Genomic DNA, 26,526 nt, shown 5'->3' on the forward strand with positions numbered 1-26,526 from the left:
CTGTCTTTCTTTGTTGTTTCTTTTGTGTTCGTGATGATAGACTGGCCTGGTTACTTTGATACTAGAGACGTCACCAGCGGTGGGCCGGGCCACGGCCTTGACTGACACTTCCACCTGCCAATGGCTCTGCAGGGTTCCAGGGACGACACGCAAGGGGGAGGGGCGATCTGGGGCCCGGATGTGTAAATAAATACAAGGATATTATGCTTTAAATACATGATAATACGACATCGACGCGTCAATAGTTGTTTGTGTGGTATGGACTCGTTTTACAGATTTTCCCCCATTACTCGAAAGTTGCATTTACCAGTATGTCACACGTGCTAATTAAATTAATGGCAGAATGAATGTTTTGGTGCAATTCTTTTTCTGAACGATTTACACGTGTGTTACACAGTAACTAACCAATTTCCAGAATGCGTTCAAAAAATGTGAATGGCCTAATGACATGTGAAGTCATTTTGTACAACATAACAAGCACGACAATATTGATATTGATCCCACGGTACCTCAATAGAAAATGTATTTAATCCGTGGAGTTTCAAAATATATGGTGGTGCATTTTCTTTTTCTTTTATAAAGGGTAGGCCAATATAGGCCACATTCTCTCATTCTCACATTCTCATATGCAAACGTGTGTAGGGCAGGCCTATTTGCTTCAATGTGTGTCGAGGATTATCGTCACAGTAAAATGTCCTTTCCAAATCGAATAGCCTTGGATCAAGAGTATCATAGATCTAGATGTAGGCCTATTTGATCAAATCTGACTTTGACTTTCGCATGGATATGCAAATGTAGAAATCGATTTAAAAAACATCTGTATGTTTTTGATCCAAGGCTAAAACTCGACAATGCATCATATTGTCGTATGATGTTGCATAACAAAAGGACCATTCGGGGACAAAAAAATCAACAAAAAACAAACACTGAACCAAAATAGTTCCTCAACAACACTGATCTGTGTGTGTGTGTGTGAGGTGTGGAGGAGGACAACAGCGGTGTGTTTACCATCAGTTCACGTGGCAGTAGATAAGGGACCACCTATAGGCTAGAGTAGACCTATACGTAATGGAAGGAAACACAGTGATCAACACAGTGATGGAAGACACAAAACATCAACACAATGCATTGTCGGTTTATATTATTATTTTTAAAAGAAAGGTTGGAGAAAAAAAAACCTTACTCGGAATAGCAGGTGGTGGGGACTGGGGAAAGTGGGAGAAAGGACTTTCTCCCAGTGACGCGGCTTGTCGCTCGGTCCAGTCCAAGGGCCCTGCGGTGCCAGCAGGGACACAACGACTGTCACCGTCCCTACTTGAACTGTGTCGACTCCATGGACGCCGTTAGGTCTCCCAACATAACGCGAGCTTCTCCCGAGGGACCAGAACCTCCGACCGCAGCGGGACGAATAGGCCTGTTTCCATCCAATAGATCTGGATCGTCTCCGTCTGTGCCAGTTCCATCGGCTAAAAAATAAATACAAATAAAGTGCTAAAGTGTGTGCATGCTGCTAGAACGATCTTTACAATCGTGGAGAATCAAAAAAATGCGGGCAGGTTTAAAAAGGCAAACCCACAGTTTGATGTTTATTATGATGCTCCCCCGTCGGCCCGATGACGCGGTTGCTGCCCGTGGCCCAGTTTGAAAGGAATCTTTAATGCGCTGCTGTGATGCGCGCTCCGCGGACGACTGGCTGTCGCTCAGTGCGACATCGTCAAACCTGTCACATAGGCTACACACGGCTGCACTTGTTTACGCCACGGACAGTTGGTGTGAATCCGGATCCCTGCGACGCGCTGCCGAGTGCCGACGAAACCGCAAAATGCATCCGAACTTCTTCCAACTTATTGTTGTCATGAATGAAGTCGCCTTGGTTACACAGCCGTCCTCCTCCTCCTGGTTGTCGTCCGATCGATCCTTTGATGTCGAGCGAAAGCAGCCAATCACCCTTCAGTTCAGAGGCTGGAGAGAGATAGCGCGCTCACGTACTTCGCTGTTGGCTTGTTTTTGGTCGTGCGCGCCGCCGAGGCAGACACGTGCCGCTTCTTGCCAAATACCCCACTGCGCATGTATGAGCGCATTGTGAGCACGTGGTCAAGGAGAGGTGTTGTAAACAAAAACAGAAAACACTGTGAACCAAAGGAAAAAAAAGGCTTGATTGATGGAAAATATTTAAATAAAAATCAAAATCAAAATGGAAAATAGCCCACCGACGCTTAAATACAGTTATGTTGTCATCGAACACGCAGTCTGTACTCTGTAACACGGATTCATACTGCTGTTTGATATTTGGTTTCACTGTAAATCATTTATAAGTTTGAAATAAATTCGTTTTCATTTATTTATGTATAGGTAATAGGTATATATATTTTTAAACCCTGTATGATGTATGAAGATGAAGAGTTAACCAGACGCCACATATATCGCAAACCAAACGTTTTTAAAATGGTGTCGATCGAGCTCGAATAATAGGCTGATCCACAAGGCAATACTTGAGCGCCCTCTGCGGGACACAGCAGGAACTATTCAACATGTGACGCTGGTTGACCTGCAGTGAAGTTTTGAGCTGGAAGAAAGGTGTTGTTCATTAGCCTATACAGCCTATTTAAACTATGAAGCCGTGATACTTAAACGACGCTGTCAATTAAAAAACGTCTTCACTTATTTGTAAATGGTTAATTTCTTTTCAACTTGGATATTTCATCTTTATTTCATGACTCTTCCAGCTGCCTTGCTTTGTATGAACATGTTGGGCTAGTAGGCCTACAGCGAATACGGCTACATTTTATTTAATAGAAGTTGTCTTTTAAAACTCGAGCTCAAATTCTAATCTAGGAAGTTAGCAGTGGAAATGTCTGACTGGACTGGTGGTGCAGGCTATGTGCGTTTCCAGTGTTCAAAACAATGTTTTCTCCAAGAATCATTTAATTAAATTGTGTTATTTAATTTAGTTAGTGAACATGTATAGCCACACAACTACTGTTAAATAATGATTGCTAATATTTATATTGCATAACAATGGATTACATTTAGTAAATTTATGTTAAAAGTAAAAAAGAATAACCACTAAAAGGCAGATGTTTCAAAGTGGCAGTCAGTCTTTAATCATAGCAAAGAAATGCTTTGTTCAAGTCAAATCCTTCACACAACAGCAAAAATTAAACTGACCAATCAATTTAAACCATTTCTATGGCAGGTGAAACAGAACCCCTTATAATACAACCAATATACTGATTCCTTCTGAAATGTCAACTACACAATTAAAGGTTATACTGATCAAAAACATACAGCAAGAAGTAGTTAAATTGGAAACAACTCAAACAATATTAGAGTCTGCTAGAAACATAACATTCATTTTACAATAAAAATATTTGCACAAAAAAAAAAACATAAAAAAGAAAATATGTTCAGTTTTCATCTTTTCAGTACAGTCACAAATTACACAGCTGTGGCAACAAATTCTCATTAAACTTACACAACTGAAAGATAAGGAGGATCCCCACCTCTAACCCCACCCCTCCCCATTTGATTGTGGATCAATTTAAGAGCATACTGCAGTTACAATGGATACCCGACTAAACAAAAGCTGCACATCAAATCTTGGATATCAAGACTATCAAAAAAGGCACAAAAACAGACAGGTCGCACAAAGAACTCGGCAGAAGCTTATCATACAACAGAATCCCAGTTAAGATTGCAAGTGCCCTTAATGTTCTCACCGCCCAATTTACCCATTTTCTACAGCAGTGGTTCTCAAAGTGTGGTCCAGGGACCCTCAGGCTTCCTTGAGGATGTTCCAAAGGGAACCTTTACAGGTCTGAAACTCTCAATGAGTTATGGGGGTCCTTGGAATTAAAAACATTTGAGAACCACTTGATCTACAGGCATGCCAAGTCCCTGCAGGCACCTGGTCTTGGATGTCCCATCCCAGGAAGTGAAGAAGCAAGTGCATTTTGTCAAAGAGATGCGTATAGAGTTGAGCGCAGACCAAAGATTTGTGACGAGAATACAAAATAAAATAATAAGCACGATCTATACTTCATTGTTCGAATGAGTCATCATCTCAAAGTAGCCATTCTACAAGCTACAATTCTCACAATGTGCTGCAGGCACATTGTGGGTTTGTTTGTAGATCTACTTTTCTGGTGTGTGACACAATAAGTGTCTGCCGTGTGCCGGAAGCATAAATTAAGCATTAGAACGTGGCAAAGGAAAAAAAAATGTGGGGATCTGAATTTCTCCTTTTTTCTTTTTCCCCATCAGAAAAAAATCTCATGAATTTACTCACCCCAATAATCGTCATCAACTCTGTTTTCATGCATCCAGTAATTTATCAGTCAAAGCAATAGCTGCTGAATATTCATGTGATTGGCCCTCTACTTGATTTGGCTTCCAATCGTTTAGTTTGCAGTAATTGCCAATAGAGCCATATCATATGAGAATGCTAGATTTTCTCAATGCTTTAGTGTTAAAATTATTTATTTATTTTTTACTCATAATTGTTGTTGTTTTAGTGGGTGTCCTCTGTTGACATGAACAATCTGCCATGAAACATGGTCACTTGTAAATAAATTAACATGGCAGCCATTACATTTGGTAGAGCTATAAGATTACATGATTATAAATGTGTCATTGATACGAATTCCATTCGTCTGAAATAAAACCGTAAAATAGAACAGTATTTGATTGACAATTGTTACAATGGCCAACATTAGTTTTTAGTTCGGCTGTAGTTTTAGTTCCAATATCCTTCTGTTGTTGGTTTTGATATGGCAAAATGTATCAGTATAAAAATTAGGAGTTTTTAAAGCAAGATTTTAAAGAGAAAATACAGATGTGTCCTGCTATTGTTAACTACATCAACTTTTGCATGTCTAGATCCCTTTCCTAGAACAGGCAGCAGGCCGGTTTGTGTTTAATGTGGCAGACCCATGGGGCTACCATTCTCCCTTTGAAACCACCATGCAGATGGCTACCATTCTCCATTCGCAACCACCAAGCAGAGGCGGCATTTGGCCGAAAAATGCATCAAGCAAAACTGGTGTAAATCTATAAAAAAAACTGCAAGCTAAACAAACAATAACAACAAAAACACAAGGGCAATATGCCTAAGCAAAGAAAGAAACAGAACATAAGCACCATGTGCATGAAAAGAACGAAATACCACAATAAGTTAGAACAAGACAGCCTGGGTCTTCTGAAAGGAAGGACTCAGCCTTGTGGCACTTGAACATTGTCTTTGTATACAGAGCTTTTAACAGTCATGCAAAGGGCACAGTATTATTAACAAGGTAAAAGAGAGATTTAACCATATGAACCCTAGCGTCCCTATTCTGGGGTGAACGTTCGGCGGCCATAGCGGATATACAAGCTCACAACACATTGTGGCATTGCCACAAGTTATGAGCTTGTAGACTGGCTATTTTCAGCGAAGAGATTTGGTGCAGAAGGAAAAAAGGCAGGTGCTGCCAACTACTGTAAGTACAGACCCCTGGGCAACCCCGGTCAACTAACTACAGTATATAGGGTAGGGTTTAAATGGTTAACAGAGACCAGAGACATAAGAGGAAGAAGGGGAGAGGAAAACCAGTACAATGAAAAATAAAAAAAGGAGAATGGCATCACAATATTTCTTTCAGACACAAAAAAGGTTCTCTGTAATAACTGTTATTCATATGTTGACTGTTAATGTTAATTTTCCCATATGAAAAATATCATACTATACATATAGACTAGTGCTTCTGTGTCATAGATTCACTTTTATTTAGTTTCCCCCTCACTAAGGCAAAATTGATAAGGATAACCGTGTAATGCACCTGTTATTCTTGTGATGCAACTCAACACTGTCATAAATGACCAACCCATAATTACAGTTCTCTAAGGGTGTATGCAAAATGATCATGGTTATAATATCTTAAACATCTCAATTGTCAAGAAGGTAAACATCAATTCATGTGTTTCATACTTCAGTGTTACAATGTAGACCATTATCATTACAACCTTTTAAGACTTTTTAGGCTATATTGCATTTGGGCTGTATTTGAGGGTATTAAAAAAACCTTTGACAAACAATAGAGCTTTTAGATATCCAACACTCAAACACTGTAGAAGAGCTTTTTTTGGCCAACAAAGTCTGTGACTGATTGCGTGATTTCATTGCATAAATCAGTTAATTTAATGAAGGTTATTTTTTTTTTAAATCTTTTATCTTTTATGAGAGACAACTCAGAATGTCCCTTGTCATAGTGTGACAAGTTTGAAATGTCAAAAGACCTTTTAGATGAAGGATTCAGATAACCCACTCACTCAGAAATAATCTACCATGGCTTGTGCAAGGTAGGCAGAAATTAGAACCACAACAATTGCACCAACACACAACAGCTATTTTTTTTATCACTGTCATTTGACTAGACAACGATCTTGAATATGATAGCCAGAGCCAAAGCCTTTGAGACGCACGCGTATTGTTTATCTTGGCTTTAAACATAAAAAAAATCCACACTGTAAGCCGTGATACCACCTCCCTCCCCCCTCACCTCTGATAGAGAAAGAAAGAAAGGAGCAGGACAGAAAGACGGCGAGGAGAGGAGAAAAACTGATTGATTCCTGACGCCATTCCTGAGCAAAGTGGACTTGACGAGTGAGACCCAAGGAATCCAGTTGATGTGGACAACAGGCAGGAAATACAAACCACACCAGAAACAGAGATCACAGAGTGGAGGCAGAAGGGAACAGTGGCAGCAGAGAAGCCAATCCAGATCACCACCTGGAAGAAAGGGCAGTGTAAATGGGGAGGATCGAACAGCGGTTGCTCTACTTCCTGAGGCACTGCTGCCACCCCCACAGTAATGTCACAGTACATAGGAAAATCTTCAGTGTTAACCATAGAAATGGAACCATTCGGTTCACTCACTCACTCACCATTTGGTTAGCACTCCTCAGTGTTAATTTAACTCCAAATGTACAAATGGAACCGTTCTTTCATTTGCAGGCCTACTCTCTTCAGAGTTAAATGAACACAGGTCTTTCATAATGTGTGATGAGCTGTCATAACAGTCATAAGCCACGTGTATAGATAATATGTCATGATACCATCAATTAGTAGCAGTAACATTTTGGTCATTTGGCATTTTCGGTAGAATTGTAGGTCACACATCAAACCGCTGTAGAGGAATTGTAATGATTTTTTTCTCCCACAGAACCCCAGTATGGTATGCGTATACAAATGGACACAGTGTCCATTTGATTCCATGAGTACACTCTGAGTTAGATATGTACGGGTCGATTTGGAACCATTAATCATTTAGCAGGGGACTTCCCTAGATCTATCTATCTATCTATCTATCAATCATCTATAAATTCCAGAAACCGTGTCCGTCTGTGTGGTTATGCCCGTAGCCAATCACGGGCCACGGGCTGTGTATAACCGTAGCCAATCAGCAGGGGTGAGATGCCGTAGGAGCGCAGAGGTACGGCGTCCCCATTCTTTTCAAGCTACACAAACGCGCCCCCCCCACATGCACGCGCGTGCATATAGTCAATTATACAACAGGTAGTACAGACGAAGCAATCTGATTGGTTGAAATAGCTATCTACGCATGATTATATTCAGCATTAGGCTATGGGACGGTCTCATCAATCAAAGAAATCATCTGCGCTGGTCGCAAAAAAAGCTGTCGGGCTGTCTGTCCCAGCACTATGCTAACAGCTATGCTAGGAGTTTTCATGTGGAGTTCAGGGACATAGTAGCTAAATGTGGCATTAACAAATTACAGATTTGTATCGAATATCTTAATTACAATTAAATTAAGTTGATATGTTTTATTAAGGGCAACGGTTGTATAATCGCAATATTACACTTCAGGGACATAGTAGCTAAATGTGGCATTAACAAATTACAGATTTGTATTGAATATCTTAATTACAATGAAATTAAGTTGACATGTTTTTTTTAAGGGCAACGGTTGTATAATCGCAATATTACACTTCTGCGCTGCCAACAGAACTCGCCCTTCGGCTCGTTCCTGAGGCAACGCAGGCATGATGATATTGACGATAAAGCACACCCTCTTGTGTAATATTTCTTAATTTGGCCATCTTGGACACCGTCTTGAAAATTACACCTTTCTAGTGGTCAAACTTTGGTAAAGTTTTAGTATGTTATTATAGACACCTAATACTACAAAAAGCAGTTGAAAAATCTTTTGTTGCAATTCTTTTTGGGTAAGGTGCATTTTTTTCATTTATACACTCGCCTACAACTGTAGACCTGCACAAGGCTGGTATGGGCAACAGGACAATAGGCAAGCAGCTTAGTGAGAAGGCAACAACTGTTGGCACAATTATTCAAGCATGGAAGAAGCTCAAGCTCAGTGGAGAAGTTGGAGTCTGGTTGATTGAGTGTGTGAACAGGGGTCTTTTATAGAGGTTACAACTTCAAACGTAGTTCAATAGGATGCAATTAATACAGGTAATGAGTGTAGAATAGGAGGGCTTCTTAAAGACAATTTTACAGTCCTGTGAGAGCCAGAATTCTTGCTGATTGGCAGGTGATCAAATACTTATTTCATGCAATGAAATGCAAATTAATTATTAAAAAAATCATACAATGTGATTTCCTGGAATTGTTTCGTTTTTTTGGATTCCGTCTCATAGTTGAAGTATGCCTACGATAAAAAATACAGACCTCTCAATTTTTTGTAAGTGGGCAAACCTGCTAAATCGGCAGTGTATCAAATACTTATTTCCCCCACTGTAGATCCATTGGAACAGTTTTTTTTTTTCATGAAATCTAAAAAGTTTGGATATACAGCGACTGTTTTGTACAACCTTAAAAGTTTACCTGTGAGAGAGAACCCGAGTTAGGACCTGAAGCCTGGCTGAAAGCGTGCAGTCTCTTCAAAGATGAGCTCCTTCAGTGTCTCTTTGGGTAGGTCGTCTAGCTCCATGTCAAACTTGAACGGAGCTTCAGCTACAGGCTACGGAGTTGGACAAAAGAGGCCATTAGATGTGACTGTCTGCCATTTTCTGATATGAAGATCTCTATGGATCTATGGAAACAGGGTGTAATTTCACTCAAACAGTAAGGCATCCCCATGGAAAATATGGGTCAGCATAACAAATTTGACCACGCACAAACATATAGTCATAACAGTTAATTTGACACCTAGCAATGTTGACTGATCATCCCACCTCATCTGTAGGATCATAATATTGCTCCAAGTAGGGATGTGCTAGGGCCTCCTCCACTTCAATCCTCTTGTGGGGGTTGAAGGTCAGCATCTTGTCCAATAGGTCCAGTGCTAGAGCAAAGGAAAGGTAGTAAGACCAGTTATGGAAAACCAGTTTTAAAGGGATATTTCACTTTAAAAAAAACGTTTGGTCATTTTGTTGTCTAATCAGGCTTTTATGAATACCATGAACAGTTTTGAATTTGCTTGATTCAATATTTAGATATTTGATGTTATCAGGCCCTCCAGGGTAACTTCAAACTCCATTTTAACCATGATAGATTCATAAAAAAACACCCATTATTTTTTCTGTTGACTCATACTACCCTCCTAATATGTGAGCAGGCCGTGTTTTTTCAATAACTTAATTTATTTGTAATAATTATTTGGGAAAATGGAAAAATAAAAAAATATTAAAAATAAATGAAAAAAGTTATCGAGAAAACAACCTGCTGATGTATTAGGAGGGTAGTATGAGTCACCATAATGGGTGTTTTTAATTAAATGGAGTTTACCCATTGTTTAGTTAGAATGGGTGTGTATGGGAGAAGCCCTGGAGGAGGGCCTGGTAACATTTACATCAAATATCTAAATATTGAATCAAGAAAATTAAAAGAAACTGTTCAGGGTGCTCATAAAAGCCTGATTAGACGATAAAATGACCAAAAGTATTTTTGAAAGTGAAATATCCCTTTAACTCATTGCATGCCAGGCCCGATAGTCCCGAGATTATTTTAATGTCTTTCCTTGCCAGGCCCGATAGTCCCGAGAATTTCCGCCATTTTGAAAAAAATAATAATAATTTTTTTTTTCAATTTTTTTTTTGACCCCAAAAAATGTAGTAGGCATGATAGAAATCGCGAAATTGCATGTTTAACCCCCATAGCAACCCCATCTATCAAACATGGCAGCCATCTTTATTTACATTTTAGGAAAACATAATGGCTTGTATCTCATGAATGCCTGAACGGATTTCCATTCGGATTTTTTTGTTTGAAAGCTGTGAGCAATGTGGACACACGTGGTGCATTATCTAGGCATGGGTGTGCATGATCCGTGCACTATGAATTACATGGAAGTCTATGGAGACCAGAGGCACCATAGAGTACGAAGGTATTGTTAAATGGCGGGGAATGTGTTAAGATGTGAAAGATTTGTCCCAAATAAAATGGCCAGTACCATTTTTAGCGCACTTACATACCCCAGTTTTGTTAATAGAAAAACAAAAACAAAAAGAAAGAAAAATCTTAAATTCACCTGCCCTCTAACTATAATTAATTATGTAACCAAAGATAACAAGAGGGGAGTTGAAAAATTAAATCAGGTCTGAATTGAAATAATCTCTCAAGACAGAAACTGGACAAGCTCATGCTTAATTTACGGAGTTGTACGGCAAAAGTAGACGATCTACAAGCTCACAGCCCGTTGCATCGTGATGTGAGCTTATACTGTGGATATTTTGAGTGCACAACTCACACTACAAAGCATAAAGAAGGCGCGTGGTGCTCCATCAACACGCCACAACCATTAGCTCTACCCCTTCCCTTCTCTCACATAGAATGGAAGTGAGCGAACACGGCTGTTTCAGTGCCCTTACACAGGCTTCATACCTTTAGGATCAGCGTTGGGGAACAACCGGTTCCAGGGGACTTTACAGCGCAGAGGCAAAGACAGAAGGTAGTTCCTGGCCTTTATGTTGATGATGCAGTTGAGATCCTCCTGGGAGGGAGAGCCCAGAATGCCTGGAAACAGAGAGACCATGGTCAAAAACAAGGAGAGGGAATTGGTGACTGAATCCCAGAGTTAATGCACTGCATTAATCCAACCTGGTATTCCTCCAACAAGTGTCCACCTCATACAACATGAAATCAGCAACGGACCTAATGAGTTTATCCCGGACCTTTTCACCTTTCATACGCTTTTTATTGGACCAGAGGACTAGTGCACTAGAGCACACTAGAGTTCTCAACGGGCCTGAAAAATTAAGGCCCGGCTCTAACTGGGCCCGGCCTGAGGTCCTACCCGGCTCGACTAGTTAGCATACATTTTAGGCCCTACCCGGCCCGAAAACGTCGGGTCAGGTCTTGTCGGGTTTGGAAAGAATTTGAGAACTAGTAATAGAACAGAGTAATAGTAATAAAGTGTATATCTTTTCTTTTTTCATTGAGCCCAAGGCCCTACCCGGCCCGACTAATTAGCATACATTTTAGGCCATACCCTACCCTAAATGTCGGGTTGGGTTCGGGCAGAATTTGAGAACTCTAGAGCGCACCATGTAAAAGTCAACTACAGGGCGCCGACATCCGCTGTGCCTGTCGTTAAGCGCCAGCTGTACACAACTTCAACTGTTCAGTTCCAAATCCATCAATGGTGCTGCCGATAGACATTGGTGCTACTGTTGTGTTACTGCCCCTCAAGTTTCGTTAACAAATATCACCGTCTAAAGACGCCTACTCACAGAACCACATTGCAGGATATTGTGGAACTGAACAACCATATTGTTTGGCCAAGGTGTGAACATCAATTACATTACTAACAGGAGCATTATAATAGCATTAGTGTTTTACCCAAAATGTGGTTGAGCTGATCCAAGTAGTGTTTTCCTGGGAAGATTGGCCTATTGGACAGCATCTCAGCCAGAATGCAGCCTACTGACCAGATGTCAATAGATTTGGTATAGCCCTGACAGAGAGAGAGACACACAGAGAATGAATATTTTCCTGTGAATAACATGTGGTGAAGAAGTAGCAATAACACAATATAGAAATACTTAGTTACAAGTAAAAGGCCTGCATTTAAAATTTGACTTGGGGAAAAGTACAAAAGTATTGGCATCAAAATATACTTTTTACCAAGATTAATCGTTATGAATGTCCAATTTCATGAATGCTTTCAAAATCTTTCAGAATTTTCAAACTCTCGAAGATAACGGAGCTAAAAGCTCACCAACGTGTCGCATTGTGAGATTGTAGATGAGCTATAACTGGAGTGGCACCACCGGGCTTGTGTTCAAGTGTGTGTGACCTACTGTGAGATGAACTATCAAAATATATACCCCCCACTTGATTTCTTGAGTCATCACTTTCTTTTCCCCACTTTTTTTATAATGACCAAACTAATAGATAAAACAGAAATAAAAAGTATGGCATGACATTGAGTGTTTGGGCCTGTGGGCCCCCGACTACCAACTCCTTCAATTTCAAGTGCTTGTCAGGGTGGGGATGCCCAGGTCAAATATGTTTTTTTTTTATCTCAATGAGATCTATGGTAACGACCTTAAAAGAAATCCGGCACTGAAGAGGTTACCTTGCCGAATGAATTGCTTTGCAACTAGTTTTTCTCTCCTTCCTGTTGCTACACAATAATTGAACGACCTACCAAGAAGGCAAATTGCAGCCTTGGCAGCGAGTATGTCTTTATCTTACAGAACAAATGTACTACTTCATAGATAAGCTTTATCAAGGGAAGCCTCAGGCAAAACAGAGTAGATAATTTAAAAACCTAAATACGAAACACAAATAAAATAGAGTAATGTTGGTCACATTGACTTCATGGTATATTTGAAAAGAAACCCTTTTAGTTCCATATCAGATTCATGCCAGTTTCATTATGTCAACTTGGAAATTATTCAGTGATTTGATAATACTTTGGCTTGGATCAGATGTACTTATGAATTCTCTAGAGGAAGCAAGTCTGATATTATAAGATCTGTATCAGTTCTTCCAACAGTCTACTGGTGTGTCATCAATGTCCTGTACAATCTCCAGATTTCTCTTGATTAAATGATAGTACTATGATTGCCACAAAATACTAATCCAGTATAAACAGTACTTATAATTGCACCGTGCCAAAGGTCTTGAAAAATCAAAGTGCATTATAAACAAACATTATAAACACAAATAAAACTCATAAGGTGTCTTTAATCGTAGCTGTCATTTTAAAGTTGACAGTGACACACTCACCTTGGAGTTGAGCATGATCTCAGGTGCCCGGTACCAGCGTGTGGCTACATATTCTGTTAGGAAACCGGTGTGATCGTGGTCAGGATCAGCCACACGAGCCAAACCAAAGTCACAGATCTGAGGAAGGACAACGACTGCGGTAAAATGTCTGACTACGACGCTAGAGATGGAACGTTAAAGTCAACAGGATGATGCTGGTGTATCAAGTTTATACAAGGTGAAGATTATCCAAATAAAATACATTTCACACTGGCCAAATTGCAATGTCCGTCCAACACATTTTCTTTACAAATAGTATACCAGTTGAAAATATTAGTTTGCTGGCATTTTATTAACCCATTTAGGCCTAGAATTATTGAATGCTTTAACCAGTGAAAAATAGCAGATATACAAGCTCACAGCGCGGCACTCGGTGCCGCGCTGTGAGCTTGTACATCTGCTATGTTTTTATATTTAAAGCATAAAATATTGCGTCATAATGTGTTCAGGCCTAAATGGGTTAATAAACAAAAAAAAACGCTCGACTCTGAATAATAATAATAATGCTTGGAATAACTCCAGACTAAAGGCCCTTTCCCACTGGGCATGATTACGATAAAGATAACGATAAGAAATATGCGTTTTAAATTGAAGTGGATGGTAGGGTCCAAACCACAACGATAAAGCCGCCATAACTTATGTTATCTTTATCGCGACTGGTGGGAATTAACCTTTAAGAAGGCACAAAAACAGGGTTTGTGCCTTTTTTAAATGTATGCAGTAGCGTTACCATGTCAGCCAATGGCCGTTTTACCTTAAGATCACAGGTGGTATTCAGTAGAAGGTTAGAAGGCTTCAGGTCCCGGTGCAGAACATTGGCAGAATGGATGTACTTGAGTCCTCGTAGGATCTGGTAGAGGAAGTAGCAGATGTGGTCGTTGCTCAGGTGCTGGGTCTTCAAAAGCTTGTACAGGTCTGTCTCCATGAGATCCTGGACAATGTATCTGCATGGCCCCAAGTTAAGGGCATCAGCTTAACTTATGTTACAATCTATTTATTCTCGGATTGATTTGCACAGTATGACTGGTCTATTGTTCCTCTGTGAGCCTGATGGTTTAGGGAGATAGCTTGTACAATGTTCTGTTTATTAACCCTTGTGTAATGGCAAGGAGACGAGGGCAAGGTGCAACAGCTGAAAAAAGATACTTTAAGATGCTTGAGATAAATGACAAGATTCAAGATTACAGAATCGTGCCAAATAAAACGATGGTTTTGGATTACTTCAGATTAATTATACAGCAGTACAACTGGCCTGATACTGCACCTGTTCCCATCTGAAGATTCTAGAACAGTGGAAAAATTTGCCCGAGACCCAAACTATTGAAAATACCAGATATACAAGCTCAGAACATGTCACTTCATGCCGCCAGCTTCTAAATCTGACTCTATATATTTCTTTTTAGGGAATATTTACTAGCAACCCATAAAACCCAAACCCAAACATTGTGAGCTTGTCAGTCTGCTATTATTGCAGTTCAAAATGTACTTGAGTAAAAGTAAAAGAGTACTTGTTATGCACAATGTAGCATTTGAAGTTTTCAAAAACAGTTTTAAAATAGCAGATCTACAAGCTCACAATGAGTCGCGAATGGCTATTTTCAAATTAAGTATATAGGGCGGAAGTGGTTAATGTATGTTTTGTAATACTAATCAAAAATCAACAAAGTAACAAGTAACTAACGTTGTCAAATAATTGTTGCAGAGTAAAAGGTAAAATGTTTGCCTCTGAGATGTAGTAGAGTAGAAGTAAAAATACTTAAATTCGGAAATACTCCAATAAAGTAAAAGTACCTCAAAATTGTACTCGAGTACAGTACTTGAGTAAATGTACTTAGTTACTTTAAACCAGTAGTCTATTTCTTAGATTTATTTAATTTATTAACACATGGGAAGCCAAGGTTTCTAACATTTCTAGCTGTTGCTGCTGCCGCCGTTCACTCACGCTTTATTTTGAAGAGCCTCGGAAGCTTCGTGCGTGTGCACGTGAGTGTCCACTGACAATTGAGGAAGAAAATCCATTTGTTTACAAACGCTCGCGAAACTAAAATCCAAACCGGGGCCGACCATCGCGGTAAAGTGTCGCCGTGAAAACAATCAGATCTCTGCTTCCCTGGCGTTCTTTGCACCTCATTCATAGATAAAGCCCTTTTTATGTTTCAGCCTAGAATGGAAATCAATGCAGCCTAGTCGCGCCATTTTCTCTCTCTGCGAGCCACGGTGTGACGTATGGACTAGGGTCATTCACAGGGAACACAACATGCGCGCAGCACGCTGCACAGTTAACCCTTTGTTGTCTCGTTGAGGAACGAGACAACTCCTTTTGGCAGAGCGACCTCTAGTGGCCTTATCTCGTTACTGAACGAGTTTGGCCCCTTGGGTATTAATGAAATTACTTAAAACAATCATGGAAAGCTTAGCTTTTTGGGTAATGTGTTTTGAAATAATAATTAAAATAAAGGAAACAAAAAAGAATTAAGGGACCCATAAAAATTTGTCTGCGACCTACAATTGGGTCCCGACCCAGTGTTTGGGAATCAGTGCTTTACACCATTGGGTCCATGTGGTTGACACTCTGGATGTGACACTGTGTAGCACTGACAGATGTTGCCATACGATTAAGGATACACGTCCTTCATCTGGTCAATGGTTGGTGTGCGGATGATGTCATTGATTCCAATGATGTTCTCGTGCTTGAAGCGCAGCAGGATCTTGATCTCTCTCAGGGTGCGTTGACAGTAGGTCTGATGCTCAAAGGGGCTGATCTTCTTAATGGCCACACGGATCTTATTGTCACGGTCGTGGGCGGCGCTGGTTCATGGGGAAAAATCAAAAATAAAAATCATAATTGGTTCATGAGAAAAACAAATAAAAAAGCATAATTAATTAATAAACCATCAATAATAATAATCCAAAACGTCTCTCCTACCCAGGATTCAAAGCCAGGTCTACTTCATGAGATGAGGCCATACAATCCCCACTCGGCATTGGGGTGACAGAGGGCTTATGAGCAACAGGCAGTACTACTTGTCAACCAGTAGGTGTCCTATAAACACCAGGGTCTATTTCTCAATAGTGGAGTAGGCCTCTTAACACCGCAGATGTGTTATATTGTGTTAACATATATTACTCATATTCAGTAGCGGTTTGTTTAGTTTTTGCCTTTTGTTTAATAATTAATAATTTTCTGATTGCAGCTTTAAACAAAAACGTTAACCTAAACCTAAATGTGGATCCTTTTCATTTTCATTCTCTGGCCCTCCACACTCCACATTTTCATACAGTTTAATGTATCTCAAAGTTGAAGTGCTTTATAATATTATGAATATTGCCATAAAAGATAAATTAACATGAACCTGTAACATGACATAAGGGGGTATGCAGCCAAATGAGGATCACTTTTACTTAAGTCATTCAAACATACAAATGAGGAGCACTTTAACTTTATTTTATACTTAAGCCATTCAAATATACTAGAGCTACAAGCTCAAAAACTCATCGCATTGTGAGCTTGTCAAAACATTTTTAAAAACCTTGAAAGATTATGAAAGCTTTGGGATTCAATTCGTACACGTTATCAGAGGAGTAGGGTAAAAGATCTTGCCTCATCTCCGTAACACCAACAAAAACTACAACTTGGACAAATCGAACGTCATTACATTGTGAAAGAATTTCTGAAGCAGTGCACTGGAGAAGATCATATCAGAAGGAAAAAAACTGAAGTTTTGGCGTTTCCATCAACACGAGAAACCAGAAAATAATAATGAAAAAAGCTAATACTACCTACTGTGATCTGAGACCCCCCCCCCCCCCCCCCCCAGAATATGGATGCTGGGGTTCAAGTGGTTAAAGAGACTGAGCTGCCTTTCCTGTTTCCTTCACTATTGTTTTATGAGCATGCTCAGTAGCCAGGAAGGGAGGGGGGGAAGAGGGCGCCGTTTCCAAGGAGACTGGAGTACAAGGCTTTCCACGGCTGCCAGAGCGACTTGTTATGCAATAGGCTGTTACCATGCCAATGTTGAAGGGGCTGGGTTGGTTAAGAAGAGGGGGGGGGGGGGGGGGGGGTGTAGCGTTGTATGGCCAATAGACACTGAGGGCTAAGCACACAAATAACATCCCTGATACGTTCCAACGGAAATGTTACCGTCATGAAAACAGCAAGGCATCTCAGAAGAAAAATATCTTAATAATATTAATCCGAATAATAGATTTAGTCGATCATAAATAACAACAACCACTTTGTTTATTTGTAGTATCCTCTGTAATATATCAATTATCGATTATTTAATTAATTTAAAAAAAGATTATCAAAAAGATTATCACGCTCTGGCTTGATGTCCCTTTTATGCTCATATATTTTATGCCCATATATAGTCGACAATGCCCATATATGGGCATTCCCAGATCACACTTGCAAATTAATTACGTCCTTGTCCGTTTTCTGCCCATATATGGAGATCCCTGAATTGAGCAACCTCGCCCTTAGTACAAATTTTTACAGTCTATGGGTTGGTTCCCTTGTCACTGTGACATCACAGGTGACATATACATCACTAGCCAGATGGCCAATGTCGCCCTGAGGCGTCTTACTAGTTGTCTCCGCCAGGATTAAAGGCATGACCGAGACTATGTCCGTCCGTCCGTCCATCCGTCCGTCCGTCCGTCGGCCCGCCTGTCTGTTACCATCTCCACCACTGTTGGCCTGGTCGCTGACAAACGGGTAAAACCACCGCTCAGTTCACACGGGTGTGATTTTTTTACATTAGCCTGTTATAGTGCCACCAGCAGGTCGCCTTTTGCAAAACACATTTTTGGAACGAAATGCCTCAAATCATGCATGGAGTGTCCGATTGTCGTGAAAGGCCGAAGAAGACATGCCACCCTTTTCACATTGCCCTATTAGGGCCACCAGGAGGCCACAATAACCTGACCTGACCTGGCGGAGCCTTGTGCTCGGAAGAGCACTGCTTCTAGTCTTATCAATATGTTTTATTTGGTACATACAAACCACCACTTGTGTTTAGATGTCATTGGCGTCATCGTCAGTGTGCTGATAAGATGATCTTTGTGCTCCATTTCTCCCCTTGAGACAGTCCGGTGTACTTAATTGGGACATTCCACAACCATAGATGGCCAAATAGTCAATATAATTCACGAAATAGCAAACGACTTGTCATTGAGTTCCATATTATCCAGTAGCTCTCAGTGGTCACACACACACACACACACACACACACACACACACACACACACACACACACACACACACACACACACACACACACACACACACACACACACACACACACACACACACACACACACACACACACACACACACACACACACACACACACACACACACACACACACACACACACACACCTCTGCATATAGACTAGTTAATAGTGTTGATAATGTACATTATGTCTTCCCTGGATTAGAGTGCTAGTATTTAAATTTTTCTACAAGGGGAGAGGACAACAGAAGTGCATTTAATCCCAGAAATCCACAATGTGGTCAAAGCAATATATATACGTAGGCAGCTACTACACACTTTATTAGCTGGGTCATGTACAAAGGCATATGCTATTATGCAATACAGAGCACAACAGCAATACAGAGAACCTTCTTGGATTTAGAGAAATGTGCCTCCCAATAGGCCTCATTCACAAAGCTCTTCTTAAACTACTACTATATGTTAGCGTAGGTCTGAAATTGATTTATTTATTGATTGATTGAAGACTTTATTAGAAGTTGGCATCGAAAAGTACAGGACAGTACAGTTCAGATACATGGTCTACTATAGGATTTAAAGTAAACCACAAAAAAGCACAATGGCTTGTTTACATTGGGGTCCCGACATTGGTATACCGCCTTAAATTGTGCGCATCGGAATCACAGGTGCATCAAATGATGAATTCCACCTGTTTGTAAACACATTGCACGCCATTTATGTGTGTGTGTGTGTGTGTGTGTGTGTGTGTGTGTGTGTGTGTGTGTGTGTGTGTGTGTGTGTGTGTGTGTGTGTATTGTTCCACGCCCTGCCCCGTTTAACACCATAAAGGGCTTCCATCGAAAGACCATGTGCAACAAGAGGAAACAAGCATTCTGTAGTACAAAAGTGTTGCTTGTCAAAAAGAACAGATCTACAAGCTTACAACACTTTGATTCGTATCAAAATGCCATGACAGCTTGTAGATAGATCTGATGTATTTGGCAAGCGAGCCCCCTCATGCTCGCTGCTCATGGATCAGTTGAACTTTGTGAGAGTGAATAAAGTATAGGTAAGAAGAAGAAACGTACCTCACCAAATATAGAACGCAATAAACGCATGGCAGGAGGCTATTATATAAGCCTTTAGCCTATATACATATAAAGTATATATTCTGCCTAACAATTACTTACTGTTGCTAAGGAAAAACTAGATATAAAAAGGTGATGCTGGAATCCAGAGCACACTAGAATGCTACCTGATAGATGCCGCTACTGCACAACTGTTACATCTCTCACTCCACTTGGCAACACTTACGTTCTGAACAAGAACTCTCCTTAACACAGCACTCCAAGCAAATCAACCCTGCAGTGTGAACATCGTTACGCAACTAATGTCAGCTAAAGGATTGGCACAATAGATGTTACTGCTAACTTTGCAGGCATACTGTATGTACTGCAAGTGCCTGTTAACTGTCTCCATTAGGCCAAAGGCCAGTTTTATTTATCACTAAACCTACCTTTAAATAGCCTATACCTGCAATGTGACGGAGTAATATCACAGTTCTGTGAAACTCTTGCGGCCACTACACCGGTGAAATAATCTCTCAACGCACAGTAAGTAATAGCCTACATTAATATTAGTGTGTGAATGTGTCGAGCACTAATAAACATTTAATATTAGCTTAAAGACAGTCTCACAGCAATGATTCACGTGCCCTTTAACAAAACACAATTGCGTCTTAGCAGACATAATCACACGAATTACACAAATGATACATGATCCCTCTGGATCGCACAACAGCATTTCAGAGTGTCAAGGCTCTACTTCCCCCTTGCACGCTCTGATTGGCTGGGGTATGGTGGTACTGATGTCAGAGGCAGAGAGGTTGCCGTGGAGATGGGTGCTATGGTGGCATTTTAAGAGGATGGCTCATGGCAGAATAAAGCAGTAGGCTACATCATCTGCATTTGAGCATCACATGGGTCAAGCGGGCGAGAGACGTTCCAGGGGAAAGGCGTCACACTGAAGTGGTTAAATGCTCTAGTCTGGAGCAGTGATTCTCAAACTTTTCAATTTCAAGGAGCCCCAGTTTGACAGGCACTACGGGTCCATTTTTGGTCCCATCCATTTGTACTGTCAAGAGTTACAGACATGTAAGGGTCTACTTGGTATCTAATTGGTTGGTTCAAAATGCAATGCGACATGAATTTTTGAAAACTTCTCTTAACTTAAATAACGTCCGATATCAGTCGGGCTCTAATTACCACCATCCCCTGACTCAGGAAACTGCACAAAAACCTTCTTCTTGTAGAGTAAATTAACCACTAAATCAGGGGTCTTCAACGTTTTCAGGCCAAGGACCCCTGGCCTGAAGACCTGAGCTGAGAGAGAGATGAAGCAGGGACCCCCAGATTCCATGTAGTTTCATCATTTGACAGCACAATCATAAGTGTATTTTGGATTCATGTCAATTTTTGTTATCAGATGATATGTAACCACTTGAACCGTCAATACTTAATAAACTTGACCTTTCACTCTGTACTTAGTGTGATCTTTTTTCCTGTCTACACCAAACCTTGCCAAAAATAGCCGATCTACAAGCTCACAACGCCTTGCAGCGCGAGGCGTTGTGAGCTTGTAGATATGCTATTTTTGGCTTTTTTCAGAATATGGATGTTAGGGTTCAAGGAGTCAATATAAAAAAGGAGAAAAAAGGTTTCTATCAGACAAAGATTTTAAGGACCCCCTGTAGTAACTCTGAGGACCAGACGCCCTTTTGAAGACCCCTGCACTAAATTCCTGTACACTTTAGTTAACTGGGGTCCACCGGTCTATACTTGGTACGCTCCTTTCTTACCTCTCTCTACACCATCACCTGAAATAGACGATCTAAAAGCTAAAAACTTGATGAACTGTAATCTTGTAGATATGCTATTGTCGCTGAATGTTTGCGCACCAGAATAGGGATAATGTTCATGTGGTTAAGACCAGCACCAACCATCACTTCAACAACATCTTATGTAAAGCTGTCGCCTTCTTTTAAACAGTCCTTATAATATTTACAGCTGTACACCACTACAACCATTGAATAAAACGTAAGAATCTGCAATTACAAGTGATCTTAATTCACAACCTTTTTTTTTTTTTTTTCACGACAGTTTTCACAAATCGCATGTCCTTCCGATACACTCCCACAGAGATGCTTCACAGACAAAGAAGCATCTCTAATGCAGTTTCTATTTCCTCCATCTCATTCTATTCTGTAAAAATACCTCTTGGTACAATTGACGAATGCATGAATTTGTTTCATACAACACCTGCAATAATGCTGTTGAAACAAACAGAATGTGTACAGAGTGATGAGTTTATAGTCACGAGTATCAGTGATATTTTCAAGTTCTTGACTTGTACACAATAAATGAAAATCAGCATTTTGTGTAAGTTGTCAATATATCCCTGTACCATTGCAACCAAAATACATTTGTACTCCTCACTCTTTGTAGGAATTCTGACATTGATCAAGTAATCAAGTCATCACGCATGATAATGTGTTGTTTGAAGGTTCAAAGCTTCTCCCAAGACTTTGGTCTTCCCACCCTGAGCTTGGGACTACTGGGGTCCGATAGCGATCCCGGTTTCGGAGAGTCCTAGACCACACTCCAAAGAGCATATTTGACCAGTAAATACTAGTTAGAAAAGTGCTATGATTTTTTTTACATCCAACCTACCAGTTAACATTAACATATCAGCTGTTTAGTGTTTAATTGCTGATACTGATGTCATAAACAAAAGCAAAATAACAGCCAAATTGCCCATATATAGGTCGGGCTCTACTCCTGACAGCTTTGTTGAAACACCTTGGCACCTCCCTTGCACTTTACCAGCTGCTCCGCCCATCCCATACAATATATAAATGCTTCATCCTCCATGATTTGTTATCTAACAGATCTGCAATCTTCTGCGATTGACACTGTTGTACAACAGAGTTTAAGGGTTATACTTCTAATTATTATTATACTTCATTGTAATAATGGCCAATTGGCCCTTACAATGAAGTATAATGATATTTAGAAGTATTGAATGATCTGCATACATGCAAAAAGTAATAATTTAATGGCAAGCACATTTAAACCCAACAACCTCAACACCTCCGGTGCAAAACAAAACTGACATTGCGAGCAATTTCTTTTAGCAAGTTTGTCACCAGTTAGGGCCATTTTCTTCAAACTTTCTAGTTTCTTCTTTCTCAATAAAGTGAGGACTTTGAACTTCCTGAAGAGAATGTGGGGGAGGGGCGTATTTGGAATGGACACCCGGGCTCCAGACGGAGCCGCTCGATTGTCCACGACACTGCAAGCGGCGCGCAGGCCAGCGGACCTTGGTCCTGCTCTTCGCCCCCGAGCGCCGCAGGCGCGAGTGGCCGCGAAGAGCGGGCCAGGGCCGCGCGGCCGGCGGAGCGCCGCGCGAGTTACGAAGCCGTGGTGAATGCAATCGTTATATTTATGCCCAGGCCGTAAGGCCTGGGCAAGCCCACGATAAACGCCCTGTCCAAGCGACTACAATTGAGCGCTCCCTAGCTCCGCTTCAGCCAATCAAAAGCTTCGGTGGGCGGGGTTTCCCTGGAGCCCGGGTGTCCATTCCAAATACGCGGGGGAGGGTGGGCTCTGGTGAGTTACAGCTTTTCTATCAGTGTTTTCTTTCCTTCATGTACAGATACAGGTATTGCATCACACAATGTTATTTCACACTTTTTTGCACGCTTTTCTGTGGCCTGCATGAGGCTGAGGTTAATTGGAGCAGTGCCAAGGTAGGTGGGCAACCATTTTGGGCACACGATCTCATGCCACTACAATAATAAAATAACACAAGCATAGAACAAGTCAAACATGTTATACTATGCCCTAACAAAGACACTAATACAATACAATATAATATATTGACAATAACACAATATGAATAATAAAAGGTAGGATAAATTCTGGGGAGAAAATGTACCTCAAACAATAATGAAAAAATGTATGGCACCTTTAAAATACTTATGACGGAACAGGGGTGGGCATTGGGGTGAGACCGAGACCTTGAAATGTCTTTAACCAGTGGATGTTTCTTAATCTATTCATCGTACATCGTGGAACGTTGTGAGCTTGCACATTTGCTATGATGATTGATGTGACTGAAGCTCAGTAAAAAAAAAAGATAACCGGTACTATGTAGTGCTGTGGTGAGATGTTTTGCATCCTGTAATCACACACGTCAAGGAGTTAACCACTTAAACCCTAGACTAGTTGAGCTGTCTCCCATGGCTCTTTACTAAGCCCCCTCCTTTTTTCCTTCTACACTGTAGATCAGTGGTTCTCAAACATCTTTGGCACCCCAGCAAATAACTTTTTTCATCCACGGGCCACAGCACCCCTGAATTACAATGTTAGTTTGGTGAAGAGACTTGGTTTACAGTATTGTAGGCTGAAAAAGATCACACCAAGTACAATGCAACTCAGGTCCATTTCACTAAGTATAAGTGGTTAAGCTGAAGTGATATGGAATTCCAAATATTATCAAACGTATATTCTAAGGCATCCTTGGATTTAATGGCACCCACTTTGAGAACCACTGCTATAGATCTTCGAGCTCACAACGCCTCACAGAACTTGTGAGCTTGTAGATCGGCTATTTTCGGCAAATAACTTTGGTGTAGAGGGAAAAAAGAGCAGACTAAGTACAGAGTGAAAGGTAAGGTTAAGTATTGACAGTTCAAGTGGTTAAATATCAGAAAACACAAATTGACATGAATCCAAAATACACCGATGATTGTGCTGTCAAAAGATGAAACTATATGGAATCTATTAACAGGTCGTGGGGGTCCTTGCTTCATCTCTCTCTCGAGGGGTCCTTGGCCTGAAAACTTTGAATACCCCTATCCAACACAAACACATTACTCTCACAAAACTAGGGCTGCCAACTGTCCATTATGTTCTTAGCGATTACCCTATAGATTACTTTATTGATTCACAGAGAAAAGTGGTTTAAAAAATAATTATATATCAACGAATGGATTAACCACTTCATCACACTACAGTGGCATGCAAAGACGTTACGCTTTGTTTTAACTAAAGCGAGATTAGATTGAACCTTTGTTACAGTCTCAGAAAGATAACATACTTGTTGTAGTCTTTAGAGTTGTAAATAATGTGTTGCCCAAAAAACACCTAATTTGCCACCATCAAATGCCACATTCCCATGGATGCTACACTCAGCTTCAGCCTAAACTGTGAGAGGATGCTGTCTGAATGTTACCTTCACTTTTAGACACTTTTATTTAGTATAATAGTGCAGTATATATTGACCGCTTAAAACTAAAAGCTCTAAACTTAACCAGGATAGGCTCTGTACAAGTGCTAGCCTAGGGTTCAAGTCTTCAAGATGCAGCAAGAGTCAACTTTCCTTAAGTCAAATCCTCCTGGTAGACAATCTAAAGCAGTGGTTCTCAAAGTGGGGTCGGGGGACCCACAGGGGTGCTTTGGAGGAGTTCCAGGGTGTCCCTAACCAAATGGACCCTAACAGGTATGTTACTCAAGAGTGTACAAATGGAACCAAATGGACCCATAAGAGTTATGAGGGTTCAAATCATGACCAAAGTGTGGGTTCTTGAAATTAAAAAGTTTAAGGATCACTAATCTGGATTTAGGCCTCAGCCCCAGATTTAGGTCTTAAATCCGTATAGTGTGCTGATTTCCATCTCACAGACAAAATATTCAAAGCCGGTCTTGTATAAATAGAAAAACACAATTCTTCTTCAATGAACCACAAAAACTTGATAATGAAATGGCTTTAGATGAGTACCAAATGTTTTTGAATGTTATATTTGCAGGCTAGATGTTGAAGTACAAATGACACCTGAATGGAATATCAGATGTCATCAGATGTAGAACAACACAATCAAAGTAGTGTTATTTAAGTTGTATAATTTACTTTCTTCATAAATGCCATGAATGATGCAGCATACAGTCAAATCCCCAGGTGTTTATGTAGTAGTACAGTGGTTCTCAAAGTGGATTCCAGGGACCCTGTGGGATCCTTTAAGGGGGTCTAAATTGACACATACAAGTCTGTAACTCTGACAGTGTACAAATGGAACCAAATGAACCCTGTCGGGGGTCCATTTGGTTCCATTTGTACACTGTCAGAGTTAAGGGGAGACCTTGAAATGTTAAGGTTTTTTGAGAAATACTGTAGTATAGTCTCTCAGAACGGTACAGTGCAGCATGGCAGCACATATAGATGTGATGTGTCATTAACAGAACTTACCACACCATTCCATAGGCTCCTTCTCCGATGTAGGACAGATTGCTGTAGCGAGGCCCGACGTCGAAGGCCTGCCCGCGGACCAGCTCAGCACCGGAGCCCGAGTTACTGGGGCTCAAGCCAGCAGTGGCAGATACCGCAGCTGTCGCCATTATGAAAATGGGCTTTACACGCTAACAACAAAAAATTAAGACTGTATTGTAATTTTATGTATATTTATAGAGTCGTCACTTTTTTCTGTGCCACCCCCTTGCAGAAAAAGGCTACGGCCTCCGGTCTACACTAAAGAATGTAAATATTCCTGACTTTTCCACAAATGTGCGTTGAGACACCCGGAGCGACCACGGCCGTCATGCAAATACAGTGTTGTCGCAAGAGCGAACAGAAAGCTAAAGCTAGTAGTCTACTGCTGCAGGAAATAACGGAGGTGATCATGTGATCAACCTTTTTTCTCTCTCTCTCTCTCTCTCTCTCTCTCTCTCTCTCTCTCTCTCTCTCTCTCTGTGTGTGTGTGTGTGTGTGTGTGTGTGTGTGTGTGTGTGTGTGTGTGTGTGTGTGTTTGCCTAAAAATAACACACCTCACACACTGTTGATAATGATACACAATAATAATAATAATAATGATGATGATGTGCATGATGATGATGATGATAACCAAAATACACACACACACACACACACACACACACACACACACACACACACACACACACACACACACATATTGTTTAGTGTTTGGAGTTGGAGTTATGCAAATTGGATTTGCATACATTTGCCC

At 40.7% G+C, this 26,526-nt stretch overlaps 1 protein-coding gene across 1 annotated transcript; it reads right to left on the reverse strand.

The window, feature by feature from the left end:
• Positions 1 to 3,525: 3,525 nt before the first annotated feature.
• mapk1 (mitogen-activated protein kinase 1) lies at positions 3,526 to 26,111 on the reverse strand. Its single transcript, XM_080737991.1, has 9 exons — positions 25,752 to 26,111; positions 15,857 to 16,039; positions 13,986 to 14,175; positions 13,193 to 13,309; positions 11,798 to 11,912; positions 10,841 to 10,972; positions 9,193 to 9,302; positions 8,843 to 8,978; positions 3,526 to 6,766 (listed from the first exon to the last, which is right to left on the reverse strand). Exons 1-8 carry the CDS (start codon positions 25,898 to 25,900, stop codon positions 8,862 to 8,864), a joined length of 1,113 nt encoding a protein of 370 aa, XP_080594117.1. The 5' UTR covers positions 25,901 to 26,111; the 3' UTR covers positions 3,526 to 6,766; positions 8,843 to 8,861.
• Between the last annotated feature and the right edge of the window lie 415 nt (positions 26,112 to 26,526).

Source organism: Nannobrachium achirus (genome assembly GCF_963921795.1).
Source record: "Nannobrachium achirus genome assembly, chromosome: 12".
Lineage (NCBI taxonomy): Eukaryota > Metazoa > Chordata > Actinopteri > Myctophiformes > Myctophidae > Nannobrachium > Nannobrachium achirus.